Here is a 23,453-nt window from a genome sequence, read left to right as displayed (position 1 = left end):
GGCAATGGCTGTCTACGCTTCTTACAATGAGAAAGGTTAAAAAGCAAAAAGATTGTGAAGAACAGAATGAAGCAGAGGGTCTCTGTCAAACATAACACAGAGGGCTAGATTTAAAGCTTGTACAGGAAGGTCGTAACACACAGAAGGATATTTTTTAACAAAGAGGAGGACTAACATGAGTCGTGGTCTGCATACCTTTCCTTTCTGTAAGCTAGAAGTAGTCGAGAATAAAATCAGTGAAACGAGACTCTAGCTAGCTAGTTAACTTAATAGCTCAGCTGCCACAACAGCTGGGATGCTGCCAAAGAGACCTGAGAAAGCCCCAGTCTGAGCCATTTTTGTCTTTCTCATTAAAAAAAGGCTAAAAATAGCAACAGTTTAGACTTGTGTTTCTGAGAGCTGTTATAGAAATCTGAAAATCAGATTACAAACGAAAAAAATTCCAACACTACTGTGCCAGAAACTGTATTACAGCTGCATTGCTCGCTCTTAGGTGCTGGAGGGTGAAGCTTCATGCGTCCAAAATGCCCAGCACAAACACCTTCCAACATCGGTTTGCCAACACTGAATCTGCAAAACACCATGTACACAGCCATGCAGACCACCACCTGTGCAACTGTCACATGTGCTTGTCTGAGATCAGCTATGTTATTTTTGACACCAGAAATCCCTTCTCTATTAATCCTCTTTTAAGGTCAGGTGCCAACAGTTCTGCTTTCATCTAAGCCAATTAGCCCCAATAAGAAACCCACACAATCTGTCTCTGGCTGCTCCTTTCATTTCTGCTTCCTGCTGTTGCACTGACTGTTCAGCTTGCTAAGAAAGTAAAAATGAAAACAGTAACTTAAAAAAACACCCTACTATGCCTCATTTGTAATTTGGAAAATGAGAATCATTTGAAGTTAGGTGAAAAGCACAAAACAATTCAGCACCTTCGTTTTCCCCATTGTTCCACTAGTGCAGGAAGGAAGCCAATCAGCCATGCTGGAGCTGTGGGTGTATGTAAAATCCCACCAAACGACTTACTGGTGGGCATATACACTTGCATTCCAGAAAAGTCTACCTGCTCTTTGCATTCACTGGCATATAAAGAGCTTTTACTCATAAGTAAATGTGCCATTTTGCTGGGGGAGGCAACCATGTGAAATTTGTAATTACGTTCTTGGTAGGATGAAGTAAAAGAAAAATTCTTTGTGGCGTTTTGCTCCTCCTTAACTTCGCACATTCAGTTTTCGTTTTTACCCTTGTTTTCAGAAAACAGACTGGTTATAGTACACCATTGCAACTTATCACCTAGACAGACACTGAGTGTATTTCAGGTCAGACTCCTGTCTTGTACAATTGAAAGGTTTAGCTAATAAAATATAATAACCTGGCACTTCCACTGCGTGCTCTAGATCAAGCACCCTCCTTTCCACCATCCCTTTCATGGGATGCAAAGTCTGCAGCTGGAGCATCTTCCCAGTTTGAATTTGAAGCTCAGTTCCTTTGGAAGGTGGTATTACCATTTGTGTGCTCGGAAAGAGCTTAAAGCATCAGGCAGCAGGACGCCTGTCATCTAATAATGGTTATCAGTAAAGGGAAACCACCAGTACATCTGAGGTAAGCACTGCAGAAGTTACAGTCAAGATCCTACACATGTATCCAAAAGAACCAAATTTGTCTTAATGAATGCAAAGCAATCTGGCCACTATGACAACTGAAAGAGGATTTCCTTCTGCCTGTTGTTCTCCAATCTTAGAAAAAGTGCTACAATATCAATATTTATATGCATAATGAAGATAGAATTCTTGGAACACACTTTGTGTTTCTCAATACTATTGCACTGGGACTTCTTTCAGAGTTGCCTCTCGATGAAAGATGTTCCACTTATGTTTTCCATTGCTTTAAAGCTAATTAAGATAAAAAAAAAATCAGGAATTCTTTGGAATTATGTTTATTTCTGAATAACTACCAAAATAAGCATGAGAACACAACCCGGCAATTCTTGCAAACTCTGAAATATCAGCAGTGCCTTACTTTCTAAGCATCTAGCTTTGCAATAATGGAAACATTTTTCTTTGCTGTGTCACAGCTCTTCTACTGTTATGCTTTTTTCTTTGCATGACTTTATGGGAAATTATATTGCTTCTGAGGGCACATTTGTACTGTGTATACTCTACCTTGGGCTCTCCACTTCATAAATCAGCCCTACATTTTTATCTAAGATGATGTCAGTTCATCACTCACCTTTATTCCTTGTCCAAGACTCTCAAGAGAGTTAATATCCAGACCTTCCTTGCAGGCCTGCAAACAGGAAATCACTTTCTGACTCTCAATTTTTCCTGGCCGGATAGTGAGACTGGCAAGGCTGCCATGGAAATACTGAGCAAATCTTGGCTTCGTGACTTCACCTCCTTCAAGAAAGAGAATAAAAAATGTTTAGTGATACCAGTACACAAACCACCATCTAAAAACTCACTTTATGTTTCAGCACATCTAAACAATTTATATCCATTTTAGCCAAGTATATTTGAGATCCCATTTACTGTGGTAAGTGGAATTGCTTTCGGGGTTGTTAGGTGGTACCTAGTAGCAGCCTGTCTTTAAGATCCTTGTCACTGTTTCTCCAGTATTGCATTCAGGCATATATATTGCTATGATAACATACTCTGAGATGAAACACACGCTCTACAAATGGTTCTCTAAGGACATCGTGTAAATTCACAGCAGTGAATGCAGGCCAATGCACAGCACTATGCTAAATGCCTTATAACACTTCCCTTACCCCATAGCAGCTAATTTGGTGGCAGATCAGGTCTCCTCACTGTATGTTGCGTTAGACCTCTAGCTACGCTCTATTCAGTTTCATTCTAGGCAGCTTCAAAGGAAGAGTGATCTTTAGAAGTTGTCAATAAAATGTGATTACATCCTGCCTGCACCAGTGATCACAGCATCTCAATTACTCGTGGGATATTTAGTAATTTAGTCATCCTCCTCTAGAATTTTTAGAGCTTGTCTTTCCTCCATGTGTTAGCTATAGCAGTGCGTGTGAATTACTGCCCACCTTGAGCCTGAGAGAACTGAGAGCCATGCAAGAGTGAAGCCAGGCAGAGTAACTGGATTAGCAGTTGATAAGCTGTTGATAAACTGTTGTAATTCACAGATAACTCACCTCTATTGTGTCTGTAGATTTAGTGTCAAACAACCTATTTCTGCCAGGCGAGCTAGCTCAAGCTTGAACTTTAAGATTTGTATGTCGTGGACTGGGGTTAGGATAGGGATGAAGTGACAAGTTTTCTTGAGGCTGATGGTGCTACCTTAAAGCCTGGAAAACATCACTTCCAGCAGCATAAGCAGTGTTAAGAAAACTCAAGTTACTTTACATAGTGAAGGAAATGCACAGTGGTGTAGTGACAGAATGTGTCTAAGCATGCTATTTCTTCATAGAAGTAGACAGGCTTTGTTCTTTTTTGTTAACCTTGCAGCACAAACTGCCTTTCTGCTTACCCCAAAGAAAGATCCTCAAGGAGAATTATTCTTCTCCGCTCTTTCATTCATCTGTCCATTCTACAGAAAACTTCCTCTGGGTAGATTTTGGTTTTGAGGTTTCATATAAACTTTCATGTATGCAACAGCTAAAGTGCAGGATTAGTTTTTGGCCTCTATGATACTTACCAAGACAATCATTTGGCAAATAGTGCATAACAGGGACATTGGCTTTTTAGCATAAATGTTGTTATATTTCGTAGAATCATAAATTCATGGAATAGTTCGGGTTGGAAAAGACCTTAAAGCTTGTCTAGTTCCAACCCCCTCCTATGGACAGGGACACTTTCAAGTAGACCAGGTTGTTCCAAGCCCCTTCCAATTTAGCCTTGAACACTGCCAAGGATGGGACGTTAATCTGTTTACATGGCGTTTCAAGGTACGCGTTGCCACTACACCAGAAGCAATGTTATCTGCACAGAAGAAAGTAAGCCAAATTAAGGAAAGAAAAAAAAAAAGGCAGAAAACCTCTCCCTAAAATGGAGACAAGGGAAGAAAAGCAGGTAAGAGCTTACAGAAGAAGAAGGGCATCACATTGTGCTTTGAAGCTTCAGAATCTCATATCCCTAACAGAATTCTGAAGACAGCAAGTTCCAAGGCTAAAACACTAACACTAATCATGGAGCTTTCAAATTTAGAAACCAACATTAAGCCTGCCTGTAGATCTTAATATTTCTGATGCAAAATAAGCAGTCTCAGATAAGCTAATGTATTTAAATCTTAAACTAGCTCACTAAAATGCATAAAGGACTAGGCAAGAAGCTAGAACAAAGAATTCAATATTCCTCGCAGAAACAAGCAGGATAAAGTAGTTGAAGTAAAGCTATAGAGCAACATGACTGGTGCTTACACCCATGAATAGGAACTTCAGGTTTGGATTTTGTTTGTTTTTATCTTTGTTTGTTCATACAATTACATTGCTAGGTCATTTACAATGATACAACTGCCCATAACCCATATCAAATATACAGAGTATTCACTGTGCCCAAGCACCACTTTAAAGAGAGGCTGGTGTACAAGGAGGCGTTAACTACATTGGAGTTGTGTAGTTCTTGTTTAAAGTGGACTATGAAAGAGGTGATGTAATCTATGCTCTGGAGAGGCTATAAACTGGTGTGTGAAAAAAGTGAGTATTTCAAGAAAATGTGAGTGAAAAATAGCTGGGACTAGCTGGTCTGATTCTGCACCAGCAGAGAAAATCTGCAGTACTATGCCTATGGTTACAACAGGGTGATTCAGGCTGGGACAACTGCACTACAACAAACAAAAGCTTAGCCTGAAGGGACACTGGGGGATGACACAGTCTGTCCCCAAGCCCCAAGACAACAAGAGATTTACTTAATTCTTGAAAATTGCCTGAGCAATTCTCTCTGGAGAGAGGTTGCCCAAGTAATCCACTCCCATGACCACTGATCCTTAAAGTTGTAAGTTTATTACTATTAGGGAACATGATCTATCAAAATGTGGCTATGTATCCTCTTTCCCTTTGCCAAGCTAAACAAGGCCTTTTAATCTTTACATCTTCTACCTAACACTACAGACTGTGATCATCTCTCTTGCTTTTCTTGGAACTCCTGCTAATATCTGAAGTACTAACCATAACCTAGAGTTCTTCTCAACATGATATGAGTTTATATGGATATGCCTGTTAATCCAGTGTAAATACTAGCTTTTTCCACATGAAAAAACATGAGCACTTAAAAAGGGAAAACTATCTCACACTTTATTATAAAAAACAGACTGCTAAATAAGCTTTCCATAAGCACCTTTTACCAGAGTTAAAGACAAAATTATATACCTGCCAATTTTATTCTTGAAGGTGAACTTAAGTCATTATATCTGACTCTTATCACAGCTGCTCTTAACTGCAGCATGTTGACATTTTGATAGTCTTCTACATCAGCATTTCAGAATCTTCTCAGCTGGGTGAGGTATGTTACCTTGCTGAAGTGCTGAACTGCCAGTTACTATTACACTGCAGATGGACAAACCAGTGCAATAAAATTGGGAAGCAAAACCCTAAGTCTCACTAGAATTTAAGGAATGACCTAAAGCCAATCTGCTACAACCCTGTATTCAAGGATTATCAAAGGGATTACTGGGAATATAGTTTTTCAGTCTCAACAAATATTAGAATTAAAACCTGTCAGAATAACTTGAAAATCCTCAGGAATTATCTGTTTTACTCCTCTCTGTAGCAGTATTTTATTGATGTTTGATTCTAGTGTATTAGTATGTTTGAATGCTCTTTTTCCTTCTGCTTCTGCAGTCTAATATTCTTCAAGTATTTGACCTCAGCTTCTCAGTGGGTGCAAATTTTGTCCAGGATGGCCAATCTCCAAGTCCTAGTCACTCTAAAATTCTTCACTCTTAAGATTAGATGACTATAAATATGTTTAATCCAGCATGAATACTGTAGTTCTGTAGCACATTAAAGCACAGCGCATAACTGTAGCTAATCACAGTATGCCAGAGATTGGAAGGGACCTCGAAAGATCATCTAGTCCAATCCCCCTGCCGGAGCAGGAACACCTAGATAATGTTACACAGGAATGTGTCCAGGAGGGTTTTGAATGTCTCCAGGGAAGGAGACTCCACAACCTCCCTGGGCAGCCTGTTCCAGTGTTCCGTCACCCTCACTGAGCAGAAGAAGTTTCTTCTCAAGTTTAAGTGGAACCTCTTGTGTTCCAGTTTGTACCCATTACCCCTTGTCCTATCATTGTTTGCCACCGAGTAGAGCCTGGCTCCATCCTCGTGACACTCCCCCTTTATATATTTATAGACACTAATAAGGTCACCCCTCAGTCTCCTCCAAACTATAGAGACCCAGCTCCCTCAGTCTTTCCTCATAAGGGAGATGCTCCACTCCCTTAATCATCTTAGTTGCCCTGCGCTGGACTCTCTCCAGCAGGTCACTGTCCTTCTTGAACTGAGGGAATGCTGATAATATATAATATATATATAATATATATATTTTATATATATAATATATAATATAATGCTGATAGTAAAGTTTTAATAGAGGATTATCCAAATTCTTCTAAATTCTGATCTTTGATTTGATTACCACTGAATTTTACAGTTGCATTGTTTTGACTTCAGAGACACCCAATGCTGTTTGCATTCACTTACCCATCTCCAAAGAACAGTCGTGCCTTTCTGTCAAACCAACTGACCTCACTGAGCTCCCAGATCTTTTTTTGCCTTTTGCTCTACCCTAGTAATGATCAAGTAATTATCAGGGCAGTCTGAGCACAAGGAGGTTTTCACAGGAAATGATGAATCAAGAAGATTTCCAACCGATATGTGATCCTTTTAAGACATGATAGACTCTGATTATACTGAGCCAGATAATTAAGGAATGATTGATTATTCAGGATCCCAGCATAAAGACCAAAGTGAATCTCAAAGCAACTGCAAGACATTCTCTAAGCTTTGAAGTCCTCGGGTCCAAACCTCCAAATTTATCCACTTTTTACTATGGCATCTTAGGGATCTGGGTTTAATTCCTTGACAAGTAGACTGGCTGTTAACCAGGCTAACACAGATTTCAGGAGTAGTACCAATTAGCATATTGAAATCCACTACACCTTGTATTTAATGAGGAGGGAAAACACTGCTGTACTAACACAAGCATCAGTATACAGATAGTCACATTGTATTGAAATCTACCTAGGTGGTTTTGCATTAATTTGCTTGCATCTACTGAGGCCTCAGGTTGGTGTCAGTTATGTCAGCCCCCAAGGCGTGACCCACTGGTGTTAGAATGCACAGTAGAGGGTAATCTTTATCTGATGGATATCTTAATTTCTAGATGAAGTCCAACACTGAGTGATACAGACTGCTGTTGCTGCTACACTACCCACAGTGTATTTGCCCCTCAGTGATCTGGTCCCTCTCCGACTCTTAACAATTCTCCTTGCCTTGAATAGCTATAGTCAGTTCTGACTGCAACTTTGTGCTTGATATGTCAGCAGGGTGTTGATGTATGAGGTTAACAAGGGCATTCTACAAGAAGGACTCTATAAAAAATCTGATCTCCAACCAAGGTTAAAGAAAGAGGAGAATGACAGCAGAATACCAAAGAAAAACAGAACAGAAACCAGAAATTATTTAGAAAACAGGAACTACAATAGCTTTCTGCTGTATTCATGATAACAAAGCTTGTTGACAGGCTTCTTCTAAAGACCTTCCCTTTTGCACTGTGGTCGGCATAATTACACTGTGAAGCTCCAACACTCTATAGAGTGGGTGGCATTATGACAAGTAATGACTTAGAGTCATGGTAAGCTACAATAAAACCTTGTGACAAGTCATTAACTTGTGTCACTGCTTTCCTGACAGGACTTTTGGAATGATACATAAAGAAACAAGCCATTTTGGGAAGTATAGAGTATGAACTCAAGACCTTATCTTCTCAGAGAAGCCTGGAGGAAGTCTGTTTGTGGTACAAAAGATCATTAGGCTGCCAAATAGTGTAACTTGCTCCCTTGTTCTGGATGCCTTTGCCACAGAATATATTTAGCCATAAAGGGATTAGAGGGGGAACCTATAAACATTGGTTTAATGGAAGAAATTTCACACTCTGTAAAAAGGTCCATTTGCTATGTCCTCAGATAAACTGAATCAAGAATAATGAACTCAGAGAAGTTACTAAGGTAAGCTCTTGGGAAGTGCACCTCCAGGATGAGCTAACCTTAATTCATTTGTATTACTTAGGAGAACGAACCAGGTCTGCAAAAGTCAAAAGGGAGAATAGGAACAATTTTGTGGTTGATGCTGAAGGCTAGCTCGATTCTTGCTGTAATGCAGATTTTTTTTAAAGTGGCCTGACGAAAAGTCCTCTCTCGATACTGCACTTTATCTTCACCAAGTAAGGGTAATTCTACTTCCTTGCTGTGGAATTGTGTTACCTCTTTACTGTTTGGAAAGGTCTCGCGAATCTTGAGCTGGAAGGGTAAAGCTAGAATATTTCTACCGCTAGAGAAGAAAAGAGTAGACATGAAAGCCAAAGTTGAGCCTTGAGGACCTCTCTCCTATACTTATGGACCAGGTCTGCTTCTACCATCCATTCAGGGACATAAGAGTTCAGAGACCGTGCCAGGGTCATGCTTCCCACATGTTCTCTTTGGTGTCTCTTTTGTTCTGGGAATCGCACAAGAAAGTTAACTTTGTTTTTTAGATACCCCTGAGAAAGGGTAATTTTGCTTCAAATTCTCTTTCACCATTAGAGATAGAACAGCACTTTGGTCCTAAATAACCCCACCTACAACAAAATCACATCCTTGACAATCACCTGTGAGACCACTGATGTGAATAGAAAGGGCCTCTTAATGCAATTAAAATTAAGTTATAACCTTAACCCTAAATGTCTACACAGAAAGCTGCCAAACTTTACCAGGGTACCCAAAGCCCTGATTTCAGCAACAGCTGTCCCAGCATTCCCAACTGTTAATTTCTGCCCTCAGTTCACCAAGAGTCCAGTTAGCCTTGCACTGTAGTCAGTATTAACTTTTTCTAGGCCTAGAGTCACTGAAATGCAGCTAAAATTTAGGATTTGCCACGCACGAGGACCTGCTCTCTGTTGGAGATAGAATGTCTCCAGCTGCCACTGCTCTTGGGTTGCATGTAACTGAAACAACAAACCCGGTTTAGCCTAAAGGCATGAAGTCCCACCCTCAAATAAACTACCCAAAAGTAGAGCAGTATTAAAAGTATAGTAGTTTTGTGAACTACAGAAAATAAATACAAAACACTTCTCTATGCTAAACACTGTGACAGAACACTAAATCAAAGAGGAAGCTCTGCCTAGATCGTCCCTTTAATGAGTTCCTGGAAGAAAGGACGAAGGTTTTTAGATTAAAAAAGATTATACCAGAGTAACACACCTAGTTTTAAGTAGAGAAAATTTCTACTGAGTATGCCACAACAGAACATTAAACCCCCCCCCCCAACAACACAAAACTATACAATTTTCCTCATTTCCGATGTGTTATTAAAGCTGGAAACTACCCCCAGTCTTGGTTTTAGGTAACTGAGTGACTTCCTGGGTTGCAGTAAACTTTACCCAGTGTCTGAGAGACTCTTCTATCACCTTCGAAGCCTGGCCCTCTGCATTTACAACCATCTTCACTCCCTGCTTGTCTCCAGGCTGCCATGCATAACCTGGGACCCAAACTTCTGCCTCCAATACCCTCTTGCCCCTTAGACAAAACTCTGCCCTTCAGGAAAAGGCTAATTCTTCCTCCATTTGAGAGTCCTAGCACTCACCTCATGTAATTTAAAGAAATAGTGCGTAACATTGGGAACAATCAAATCAGGCGTGCTCTTTACACTGCCAAGGCAAGGGTAAAGACGTAGGAGAGACTTGCCCATTAAAACTGGAATGCTAATGTCAGAAAACCCCAACCAAAAACCAACCAAACAAAAAAAGGCAAATGGTTTGATGGAAATGGGACTTCATAGGCTAAAGTTTAAATATATAATGTAAGCCTAGGAGACTGCACTTTTGGTTTGTTCTGATGTTGGATTCAGGAGAACAGCACTGAACTTGAACTTTCTTAAATTTCACTTGAACAGCTGAAGACAGAAATAAAACCTAACCTACCTCTTCATAATGGATACTATAAACAAGGATATAGAAGTCAGAAGGGAGTTGCTCTGGAATTAAAATACTAGTAACAGGAAATACTAATCTCAAAGAAAAGGATTCTCCTTCTGTGTCTGAGACTCCTACATGACATAACTCTGAGAAAGACAATAAGGAGATGCAAGCATGATACTTCTACATAACCTCAGCATGAGTACCGGTGTAAGTGATGAACAGACCAGGCAGGCCTGAACGAGTCACCTGTCTCTTGACCTGAAGGATTCTCAAAATTCCTAGAGAAACAGCAGTACAGTTGCCAGTTTCCAGACAAGTACTGAAAACTGTCGTATAGGAAAGGGTAAATAATGACTTATTTTTTTTGCTGAGAGCAAATGAAAATTGTTGTGGTAAGAAAAAGGAATGTTATTTCTACTGGTTAATTTAGTTGTCTAAGTTAAGACTGTTTTTCACATAATTTGACTTTGATAAATGGGTACTGTGGACCCAGAACTATAAAATGGTTTGGTAAAGACAGAAAAAAAAGGCTCGTCCTTTCTGAAGAAAGAGGTTGGAGCTTGTGTTCCAATTCTGCCCAGTGCTTCAATGAAAAGGGAAGGAAATAGTTTGAGCAAACCAGAGCTGGAAACTCCCATATCCTCTTAACAAAGACTCCCCGCCGTGGCTTATGACACCAAAATCACTGCATATTTTTACTGAAGTTAATCATAGATGTTTCTAAAGCAGTTTTGAAAATGTGAAAGTTTAGACTATTCTGACTGGCCTAAATGTATTATCCTAAGCACACCCAGATAACAGTATCAATGAAACTATTTATAGTCGAATTATGTGATAGATCCACTTTTTGTTGAAATATATGGATTTTGAAAATCAGCATTTTGAACAAAATAGTTTGGTTTTACACATTGAATAATTACAGTTCAACTGACTAAAACAGAGTGCTGAATCTTACTAACAAAGTGACTTTTCATGCCATTCACTGAAAATAGTTTGAGCTGAATCAAACTTACTGAAAGATAAGCATTGCTAAAAGCAATATAGTTAAGTCTTGTTTCATGTACGCATTAAAATTTCACCTTTTTGTTCACACTACCTTAGCTAAATCCTGACATTTTCATGAGATGGAAAATTTGTTTCTAATTTGGAGGGGCTCCAATTCTCACACTATTAAAACAGCATTAATATAATCTTGCAATAATTTCTAAAAGCAGGAATAGGTAAAATTTCAGTAGTTTAAGTCAGGTGTTTCACCAAAAAGGTAGAAGCATCTTATCCTGAATGGTTATTCAATAAGCTGTCAAATTACTCAAGGCAATGCTAAAAATGTCTGAAAACAGTTGTACCTTTCTATTTGTTTAACAGCTTAAATACTAAATATAGTCTGTGGTCTGTATTTATTGTGAGCCGATATGAGGAGTTTTACCTTAATTCTTTTTTTTTTTTTTTTTTTATATAAAGAGAAAAAGATGCAAAGGAAACAAGATTCCCACCCATATAGAGAGGGAACCCCCCCCCTTCAACACCTAAAGATTGCTATTAGAGAATGATAAAAACACAATGCATGAGTAAAAGACATTAAGGGGCAGAAGTTACACCAATAATGCACAAAAATAAGTAGACCTATGCAGAAGAACCAAGACATAAACATGAAATGATTCAAATAAAATTTCTTTAGCACAGCTCCTGAGAAATGATGATGTTTCAGAGCGCAATACGCACTGATTATCCACAGTCCCTATGGCATTTTATCCTAGAATCACAGAATAGTTTGGGTTGGAAGGGACCTTCAAAGCTCATCTAGTCCAACCCGCCGATGATGGGCAGGGACATCTGCAACTAGATCACACATCTGGAAAGAACTAAATTTACTCCACAGACTAAATTACATCAGCACTTGTTAAGTCTGGAACTTTGCTTTAAAAGTACTGCACCAAAACTACACAAGAAAATAAGTATAAAACAAGCATAAAACCTCCACAGATCAAACTAAGAGAAAATCTGTCTAAATCAGATTGGTACCTGTCAACTATTCATCCCAGCAAACTACTGGCTAAACTGAAGTTCTGGTTTCTGAAGAATCTGAAAGGTATTTCACTGCATATTTTTACCTAAAAAAAAGAGTAACATTCCCTTAGACTATTAACACCTTAGAGTATAATTCTGTGTATTCTGTCACAAATTTAACGTCAGTGAAAAATTCCAGTACACCTGAAGATCATCCTAAAGAGACAGAAGCAAACCAGCCTGTACTTTCACAAATATATGGGAATAGCATCATGCTGATTAGCTCGCTATCATAATACCTATCTTGGCGATCAATATTCAAAACTTATCAAATCTTGTTTTTAGGATTAGAGTGGTTTTATTCTGCATGTTGTCATCAAAGTAAAGATTGGATCTTTACCCCAAGGTGTTCATAATCTAAGAGATGGATTTGCTTCTAATACTATTTATACAGAACAGCTCTGCCATGCATAAGATGTCTGAATTTTGCAGACAGACAACATTGTAAACGAGCAGAGATCAAACTGGCAAACAAGGTAATAATGGAGAAAGAGAGCCAACATTAAAGAGTGGGGAAGAAACATGAACTGTGTTAAAGCATTTTTTCCTAATCATACAGTTTGCTTCACTTCATACATTGTCTTAAGTAAAAACAAGACACAGTGCATAAACAGAAAATTACCATGGAATTAACTTTACAAGAGCAGATGAGTTTAAGGTGTAAGGCAGAGAACAGAAAAAAGACATTGGCATAAAAACCAGAAAAAAAGAACAGGGTTATAAAAGGGAGAAAGCCAGAAAAACTAGTATTTGAGCAAAGGCTCAGACAAGTATGGCACTGGGATTGGGACTTCCAGTTTTATTTTGCGGTCACCTTTACTTCTAGTCTATAACAGGGTGGATTGATTAAATTAGTGGAATTACTGGTGACATACATCCAATGTCAAGAATGCAGGATCAGGCCATGAGTTGGGAATGAAATTTGAGCAGACACTAAAAGGACATGGCTGGAGTTCTTTGGAGTACGATTTAGATAGTTAGCTTCAAACTGGGTAAGAAGGCAAATCATTAGAATAAGTGAAGACAAAAGGTAAAGACAGTGTTTCACACTGAATACATAAATTGTATTAAACACTTCTTTAGATGATGGGAATTCAAAAGTCTGTTCATGTCCCATCCATTTTATCCTTGGACTCATTATTAACTCTGGATTTACTTCAGATTTTATACCATCAACCTTCCAGTAATTTATTTACTATGCAATCAGCGAGACAAATAAGATTCTTTTTGGTCTGCATTCATAATTCTACTGTCTGTTTTTCACTGTCAAATTACCTTGCCAACAAGCACCAACTGTGAGCTGCATGGCTATGTGGGAAGGGTGGATAGGCCAGTCATTGGTCACAAGGTAAGGTTCATATGTTGTTCCATCCGTGTATAATGTAACGACGGGAAATTCAACATTGACAACGTAGTAATGCCATTCTTTATCGCAAATCTGAAAGACAAAATGCAAGAAAAAATATTAATTACTGCCAGGTGACTAATTTTTATATCCCGTATGTTTTTTAAATTCTCTGGTTTCCAAATTTCACTCAGAGAAGACAATAACATTATTGCGATTTATACATCACTAAAATTAATGAAAGTGAAAACAATGTTGCTAAATACTCTTGGCATACTTGCAGAATACAGCTGATAAATAGAGGCATCTTAAAACACACGATTTGAAAATGGGTAACAAACAGAAAAATCAGGCACTTTGGTATTTGCTCTGCATTTTCACATTTGTGAATACACAATATTAGTTTCTTAATGTCTGCATCCAATTTTGAAATATAAAACTACATAAGAAATGCATACTTGGGAAGTATCAACATAATTACTGTTAGCTTCAGAAGATAATAGACAGCACTCAGTCACTAGATTGGTGAGTTATTGTCAAAGATTTGATTCAATTTTTGTTATTAACTTATTGCATTGGTACTTGGGAAATCCTATGCAATGCATCAGGACTTCCACAGTACTAGAAGGACCTCTGTTGTGCTCCGTATACACACGGATGGACAAGTAGCGTATGCATCCACCTGATTTGTGCAGGAAACGCAAAGGTTCTCCATCCTTCATCTTCTGGCCTTAAGCTTTTTCCCAGATAGTTAGCAAAGTAAGGATCTATGTGGTTTCAGTGACATACATCAGCTTCGAAAACCAACAGCAAAAGTTACAACATAATTTCGAGACTGCAATATTAATATCAAATCTCAGTCAATTTCTGAGCTGGGCAACCAGGTGGATCATTGCAAGATGGTTAGATTAGGTTTTAGTTCGAAAATGTACAGCCAGATGAATCAGTGCCTCTGACGACAGAAGTCTAGTATGTAGGTATCAAAGCCTGCCCAATCCTTTCTTCCTTGGTTGTATTTTTCAGATTTAAAAGTCCTAAGAAATAAACGATGGCAAACTGGTAGGATGGGCTGTTTTCAAAAGTAAAGCAATAGTTACAATCATGCCCCTTTCAGGTCTGTAGAGCTACTTGTTTTGATGTATTAAGAAATGGAAGTGCTTGCATGCAGATATCCTTGCTGTTTCACAGGGGCAAGCAGAAAAGGGATGTTTAAACGTAACACTTTGTCCTTGGCTGGGTTAAGTGCTATCTACTGCAATATCTGCCCCTTGAAAGCAAAAGCTAATGTTTTGTTCCAAAAGACATTTCAACAGGCACTTAATCACTTCTATTTCAACGGATGCATTTATTACTGCAGACATCATAGCTCCATAGCAAGACATAAATGCAGTAAGAGGCTGCTAGAGCCTTCCTTTTGTAAACAGTAGACGGCACAAATGTTTTCTGAAGGTTAAATGAACTGAAACCAAAACTGAAAGTAAATAAATTGAAAGACTGAAAACTTTATTGAACAAACAGCAATCACAAATAGCATTATGCAGTCCTCCCTTTCAAGGAAAAACCGTTTGCCAGGATTTCTGACTGATCATTAGAATGTGATGCATCAGACATTAAATACACTAAACAAAATGAATGATGTGCCCGAGTTGGAGAGACCTTGCATTTACAAAAACTACAGGCGTTAACACTTGACACCTTTCAGAGAGCCCTTCCAGAGTATTTCTCTGTTGCAAACCTAAACTGCATCACCTGGGATGTCTCAAGTGCTATTGAGGAACACTTTAATACAGCAAACCCAAACAGCTGGGACATAATACACACAAAGCACTTGATAATGTGTAGTTGGTCTGATTACTCTATTGACTTAACCAATAGGGCAGTTGTAGTTTTCAAAGAAAACGCTTTCTGAAAACACAACATTACATAAATTCCACAATAAGGACTCTAGCAGTGGGGCTCCAGTGCCGCCAAGAAAAATGCAGATGCCCAACTGCACATGTCCATGCTAGGAAAGGTACTTACTAACCTTTATTTTTTCTGATGCGTCCTGGAATGTAAGACGATAGTGTAGGCAGCTTGGTAAAGTCCTCACACCATCGCTTATGTGCTTTTCCTTAGATCTCAACACACAAACACCAAGTTTTATTTTAAAGGGAATTCCGGCACAATTCATGAGATTGTGCTTCCTGAGTTTTCAAAAGCACCCAAGTTGGTCAGGCACTTCATTGTCATACAATTTCAATCCAGCTTAAGTACACAGACACGGGTATATGCCACCAAAAGAACTTTCAAATATCTGTACTGGGTCCCAGTGTGAAAAAACATTCCACAAGGAAGCAATGTAATTATTTACAAACCTGGAATACATCCCAGTCATTCAGCAGCAGGCAGTATTTCATGCCTGGCCATTTCACAGGCAACAAAATAATGAAATAAATAAATGTGGAGGGTAATTTGTTATGCTGTCATTTCAGACACCTTCTTCACCTTGTTAGCACAGGAAGCCAGATTTTTTCCCTGCATGAGCTCCACAGTGGCAATGGAATATAACATGATTGCAGTGAAGCCATGAAAATAACATTATGAAATATACTAGTTTGGCAAATAAATACATTTAATAATCTCAAGTAAGGACTTTATTTCTTAAAATCTAATTTATAGAGCTATCCTAATGAGACAAAATTACAGCTGAGTAAGCCTGGCTTTCAAAGACTGCTGCATGGCTAGGTTGGTCTAATCACTCTATCGTGTCAGACTGCCTCTAAAATGTATTAATCAAATCACACTGAATTAACCAGCTTGAAGTCTTAGTGCTGATTACAAGGCACTGATCTGGAATGTGCTTTTATGAAACAGATGAAAGCAGACTCAAATGTATGTCTTAGGAAGTAAGTTTCCCAAGACATTAAATCTAATGAGGAACATCAGAGATTTTTCAGTTGAATACTGAATGAACCAAAAGGAATGAACAAAACCGATAGAACTTTGGTCTGAAACGCACATGACGCTGTTTGCAAAGTGTCTCTTTTTCCAGCTTTGTACATAAGAGCTAGGCATGCACATGTGAGAACATGTACTTTACAGCTTACAGCTTTTTTAGCCTCACTTAGGTCAGTTGGGGCATACTCATGCAAAATGTATCATTCGCCTGTTTGGTTAGATAAACAAAGAGAGCTTGCACTTTGAGCAGTTCAGTTGAACAGCCATGCATGCTCACAAGCCTCTGGCAAGCTTCCTGAAAGCCCCTTAAGTAATGTTCAGCAGACCACTGACTTTGACCACACACACACAGCCCTGCACATCCTGTCAGTACGACTCAGAGCACAGCTTGAATCTATCCCTTTAGAGCTGAGACAGCAGATACTCCTTCCATCTTTCTGGTTTGTGTGACTTTGCTGACAAAGTGGTCTCAGAATACACTCAAACATCCATGAAAAAAACAGTAAATGGAAGAAGAAAAGGACAGGAAGAAAAGCTTTCTACTTACTAGAAAGAGCACTACTTAGTGCAGGTATAAGACACAAACTCTTTCTTTCTGCCTAAGTAGTCTGAACCATTATTGTCTACAGGTTGTTTGAAGAAAGCACCTTAATCCAGCTCTAAACCAGGCCATCCCACTCTAAACCAGGCCATGCCACTCTATTCACCTATGCTTGTTCACTTATTCACTATGCTTGTTGTAGTGTCTTAGCATGCTCTGAACTGCTCCCCCCCCCCCCCCCCCCCCCCCCCCGCATTCTTTAGACTACATCTAAAATGCAGTACCTCGTTTTGGACACCTGAATACAAGAAGTACAGGGACAACAAAATGGCCAGCTCTTGCCATGTGAGGAGAGGCTGAGAAATTAGCCTGGAGTGGAGCACCATTAGGGGGATGGGAATAGCAGCCTTCCAGTGTCTAGGGAGAAGTCACCAGGAAGACAGAGGCTTTTCAAAGTGATGCATGCTGTGACAGAGACACAATGGACATAAACTGAAGACAGGTTCCACTCTTGCTTACCTAGTACTTCTGTTAACTGATAACTGCTTACGTGAGCTAAGGCTCACCAGAATAAGAACTGCTTTGCAAAACAGATTTTTAAAATTCCCTTTTTAGAAATAAACCACCCAAATCCTAAAATCTCTGTGAAACAATCCCAAATCATTGTTTTTCATCAGTTATGGTTATTTCACTGTAAGCATACTCCAGGCATAAAAAAGAAAATAACGTAAACAGCAAAGCCAAACAACAAGAGGTAGGTACAAACTGTGACTATTTCATCTGAGAATGCTAAGGTGCTTTCAGCCTCTTGTCTATCTTTTCTTTCATTCTGATTTGGCTAGTATCAGCAGAGAGGGAAACATTTTGAGATAAACTAAGTTTTCTTTTCTGAATATCTGCAAGGAACAACAGAGGAATTTATCCTCCGAGTAACTCCCTTACTCTTTCGTCCCTCTGATATGCAGCCCTCCCATCTGTCTTGCAAGTATTATTTTTTTCAGTATAACTCTTTCTGCTGGCTATGAGTTTCAGCATTTTATCATTTTACCTACAGCATTTAAAACTATTAAATATTAATTAATATAAAATCAATAATTCTATATGATTGGTATGCACCGCTGTTACAGGACCAGTTCTGGTCCTATCCTCCCCTTTCTGTTTTGTTTTTGCTAAATTATGTTGCTAGCAACCTGGTCAGCTGCCTGGCTCGCATTCTTTCACTAACTCTCATCCCAATCAGACTTAATTCCAGTTTTATTACCTGATTCAGATTTAAATAGTTGCACGTGAGAATAAATTATACAGTATCTTCTTCAAAACAAATTCCTAGACAAGGTCAGAATGTCAGTTCTGTTGTGGTGTTGCTCATGCATCTCCTCAGGGAGGGTACTGGGGCTGAAAAAGAGACTGACTGCTGACAGCAAATTATGTGCTAAAAACTTGGAAATATTAAGCAAAGCATAACTGCAATGACAAATAGCTGGGCTGGTGAGGCCAACCTGGACAGTACTTTCTATTTTTGTCACTGTCTAGAGGTGCCTTAAACCTGCAAGCACAGAGCTTCATTTTCTGAAAGTGAATAAAAGATACACACAGAAACTGTAAAGGTGTTCAAATCTCCCCCTCTGCTTTTTATGGAAAAATTCTAAATATGATTACCATTAAACATTAACACTGGATGAATTATTTCACTTCTGCAATTGAATTCTTCTGAACAGAGGTGACTTAAGCTGAAAAAGAATGTATGCTTCTGCTTGTTCAACCTAACTCGACAGAATATAAATCATCATGCCTGAGCTGATGTGCATCTGCTGGAGCGTCACTCAGAACTGTAACCGTTTTCTACGATCATGCAGCACTTCAGCAGCAGTCTTTTCTTTAACTCCGTGTCCTCTCAAAAAATCTATTTTCTGCAGTTGGGTAGTACTTCAATAAGTAAAACATTTAGGCCAGTCTATAATGAAGACTATAGTGGAGAAGGCTATTTTATTCATTTATAGCAGAATGGGATCATTAAGGAAGGAAGAACCACATTCATGCAGGGATTACAGTACCCGAGCAGCTAGAATACTAATGCTTACCTCTGCTTGCAAGGAGGTCAGGAGTACACTGGGGATTATAAATTGCATATTTTTATAAAGTAGCGTAATAGAAAGTTAGTCACGCTTAGTGTGTCACTGCTGCTGCACAAAAATGCCCTCTCCAAGGGCTGTGCATGTCTGGAAAAATGCAAAGTCTACAGACTGTCACGAAGGCACTGCTTCTACTAATAAAGAGTTGCAGTGCACCTCATCTTCATCAAGAGGGTGAATTATTATCACATGTATTAACTGACAGCTAATATTCTTAATCACTGTTATGCTTTCATTAATGGCATTTACTGTATTTATAAATCTGCAAGTCCTTCAGCAAGCAAAACACTTACCTCAAATCCTTTGTATGCTCCTGTACAGAATACAGTGCTTACAACCTTAACAATGGAATAGTTTCCTTATTTGGAAGCATGATGGAGGTCAGGGTTATGAAAACTTTGTACACATGCAGACACAACTCAGGCCCCGCATTTTTATCTCATTTGAGTAAAGATGACAACAAATAGAGGGATTCCTTCTTTGATCTTACATTTGAAGGCACTGGCATTATCCACTCAGTTACAGCACTCAGATCAAACCCTCCGCCCTGTTCTGAAAGCAGCCACATGCTCTGTAGTAAGTCTGCTTCAAAGCATGGCACCTTGTTCAGAACACAGAGTGCAGATGATGTTTGGGTGGGGACAGGAAAGATTATTTTAAGAATACCACGTTTTTCTTTGTCTTCTCCCACTCTGAGGTTTTTAACATCTCTGTGATAAATGGGAACTTTAAAGATGTTGTTGAATGAGCTTTTATCTGTTACTTTAGGAACTCGTTTAGTATCTTTAATGGTTTTCCTATTGTCAGTTCTCATCCATAGGCATGTGAGCTTAAAAAAGGAAAAGAATGTATTTCAGGGCACTGCTTTTCCTGTAACTGCTGCTTCCTTTTGATTTCTTCTAATAAATCTTTGCCTTCGATTTCAGTAGCTAAGCTCCCTGCGAAAGCTCATTAGGTGATACAGGGAAGCGAGTCACACAGTTGACTTTTGATCTCTTTTTCCTCATTGTCTATAAGCACCTTATGATTTCTTTCATACTTTTTAATTATCCCATCACCACCAAGAATAAAAGATAAACAGATATACTGCTGCAAATGTCCTAGTGGAGACTGCAAGTCTGTAATTCAGTATGCAGATAGTCAGTATTCAGGTTGTGCTTACTTCACTGGCCTAATGGGTTACCTAGTGCAGTTCTGATTTCTAACACAATGAAAAAAAAGTCAATTTCTACTGTGAATATGGAAGTTTTATAGCAAAAATTTCCTTTTGTGAGAATCAAGAGATACCCACTTGACACTGGCACTGTGCTACAGTATAATCTGTCAGCCTGTTCGTTTTGTGGATGAGCTACTGAAAATAAAGGCAAATGAAACTCAGAATAATCAAATTCATCCAGTAATACAAATTTTTGTGTCTTGTACCATTATTTAGTCTACCCCAGTAATAGGCTCTGTGCATTAGGCCAGACAGTTGCCACGTGTTGGCTTTAGTACATCTAAGCATTGCTGAAACAAAGGATTAAAACATCTGTGGCAAAGGATGGGTATATTCTTCACCACTAAGGGGAGCAATTGTGTAGATTGCAAATCTGTCCTCAATATCTCCACAAGCTCTTCAGAAAACTTAAAATAAAGCTCTAAAATAGTCACATTATCATATAAACCCTTTGGCTTTACCTTTGTACATTTACCCTTCTGTAAAATCAGTATGCCCTGCCTCTGAAGTGATAATAGATACAGTATGTATGCAGTAATTAAGACAGACTGGAAGGAAAATCTACTGTATATGGGAAAAGGAGGAATCAGTATACTCTCACCAGTTAAACTAACAGGTGACACATTGAAAAACATCCTCACAATCTACAAATTCAGGTTTTTTTTTTTCATAAGAATACTGTTGTACACTGAAGCTTCACATACAACTTACACTTTGAATGTTAGCCCTGCTTTTAATTTGGTCACAAAGTCTCTCTGAGCAAGTGTCTGAATTTGGACAGCTGGTGGCAGGCAGTGGAGGCAAACCGAAGCCACCAGATTGCTTTGCTGTAGACCACTGCTTTTATGCTTATGAGACTAAACCATCACCACTCTTCCAGTTGTTGGCAGTAGTGGTTGTTAGATGGAGTAATTTGTACTTGTGAAGAAGGTTTTCCATCACTACTATCTGTATCAGAACTTGGATGTCTCTAGTGCATATGCTAATATTATTTTAGCTTCATATATGGGGCAAGAATTTGTTAAATATTCTTCTACATTTGTGTTTTAAATTTATTTCTTTTAGAACTACCTTTTAAAGACCTTACAGCGGCATATCTTCTGATCTGTCCACTTTATTGCCATGTAAATCTGCAGTTGTAAAGGAATATAGACTCATAGACTCACAGAATAGTTAGGGTTGGAAGGGACCTTAAGATCATCGCGTTCCAAACCCCCTGCCATGGGCAGGGACACCTCACCCTAAACCCTATAACCCAAGGTTCCATCCAACCTGGCCTTGAACACTGCCAGGGATGGAGCATTCATATGTGTGATCAGTCCTAGAATACAGGAGATTAAACACTGTGCAAATTAATCCCTTCTTTCTGGAACCTCAACTAAGTATCAGACGAACATTATCCAGAGAAGGAAGCAAAAGAGATACTTCCCTGATCCTTATGCAACTCTTAAGCAAGTTACTGCTTCCTCACAGAGGTGAGGAAACTAGAAACACAGTTTGTATTCCCTGCCTCTACTTGCATACATAAAAGGAAGAGAAACCTCTTGGGATTATATTAAGGAGGATGAGAGCCACAGGAATCTCATTCTCAAGGCTCTACTGACAATGGAGCAAGTCTGAGCTCTTAAATGGGGTACCAATTACATGCCCGTAGCTAATATGAAACCCTGACAATAATGGCCCTAAAACTCTCTTCAGATGGCTCTGTACTGGCACCTTATTTAGAAGCTAAGTAAAGCAGAACACATTTTCCATGACATTATGTTTTGAAACAGAAACTGGAGGTGAAGTATTGGAGGCACTTCTTCACCTTTATAATCTCACTAACCGAAAAGATAATTCAGTTTAATGCTAAGTATTTTAACATTGTAATTTTGTATACGTTACAAAGCAAGTATTTCAACATAAACTATTCAGTACAATGTACTGAGTATAAACCTAATGGATTTTCTCATGTACCTTGCTCAAGTAAATGCTGTACACAAATAAGTACTTATTTATCATCTAATCACAGTCCCTCCAAACAGGTATTTTCAACCGTTTACTCACTGCCTGGTCCATGTTTTTTTTCTGCTGTTTTATGTTTATAAAACTTAGACCTTTACTTTCACTTAAAACCCCCATCTTTTCACAGACTGTTCAGGAAACAGCCCTAAGATTTGTGTGGTGTTCTTCAGAAAATACAGGTAGACTACGTTGTTAGAATACCTTGTGTTCTGATATAAATTATGCAGTATGGTTTATTTAACATGTCAAACAGCAGTGTGGATGTCCATTCAATCATCCTGAAAATGTGGCTGGGGAAGAATCATCCTTCAACAACTTTTTTTTCTCTTATTTCAACCCTTCTCAACCCTATCCCCTCCACGTACATTCAGATGAAAGTAGAAAGAAAAGCAAGCACCTAAAAGAGCTGAGTCTGTATTTAATACCAGACTTACAGATGTTAAGACGTGTTTTGATTTTCCTGAGATAAACCCCTGAATCTTGAAGAGCTCTGTAGTGCATTTTATTCTGAGGTTGACTGACACAGGAAATGTCTTTTATCTCAAAGAAGGTGAACAAAGACACTGCAATCGCCCAGTAGAAACTGGGGCAAATGTTTTATTACTGTGAGCTAGTTTTCCTCTGATTTGTGTACCATCCTCAGTTTAAAAGAGCTAAGTATATGGATCTGACTCTGAGCTTTCCAAGATTTATTACCTGTTTTTATCTAAACTACCTGCCCCATATGCTAGAGAGAGGATGTTAATTGTAGCGTTGACCCCTTTGCTGGATATTCTCTTAGTCTCCCTTGTTTTGATGGCATTCTGCCAGGCACAGTATATCACTGTCTTTGATAGCAGTATTGCATGCCCTCTTTTGTAATCACAATATTCACTCTATTACTCTATCATTTAATGAAACCAGCTTCATTCCAGCCACGTATTGATGTCTGAGTCATCTGCAAACCAACCCTTTATAGAGAGTATCAGCTGAAAGGAATTAAAAGATCTAATGATAAACTTCTATTTGTTAACTGTATTAAAAGAAAGGAGGAGAAAGGCGAAAAATAATAATCTAAGTCATCTCTCAGCCTC

At 38.8% G+C, this 23,453-nt stretch overlaps 1 protein-coding gene across 2 annotated transcripts in view; it reads right to left on the bottom strand.

The window, feature by feature from the left end:
* CLSTN2 (calsyntenin 2) overlaps nucleotides 1-23,453 on the bottom strand; it is a 319,496-nt gene that overhangs the window by 12,636 nt on the left and 283,407 nt on the right. For both annotated transcript variants that reach the window (XM_061465454.1, XM_061465453.1), the window contains exons 9-10: nucleotides 13,475-13,637; nucleotides 2,230-2,396 (exon numbers count right to left, since the gene is read on the bottom strand). In XM_061465454.1, coding sequence (XP_061321438.1) covers nucleotides 2,230-2,396; nucleotides 13,475-13,637 — 330 coding nt within the window. The remainder of the gene's footprint in view (nucleotides 1-2,229; nucleotides 2,397-13,474; nucleotides 13,638-23,453) is intronic.

The sequence above is a fragment of the Pezoporus flaviventris genome, unplaced genomic scaffold, assembly GCF_033815535.1.
Source record: "Pezoporus flaviventris isolate CSIRO_AGI_PZ_B2104156 unplaced genomic scaffold, CSIRO_AGI_Pfla_v1 ptg000040l, whole genome shotgun sequence".
Lineage (NCBI taxonomy): Eukaryota > Metazoa > Chordata > Aves > Psittaciformes > Psittacidae > Pezoporus > Pezoporus flaviventris.
Note: the sequence above shows the minus strand (reverse complement) of the source record. Positions and strands in the feature narration are given on the sequence as shown.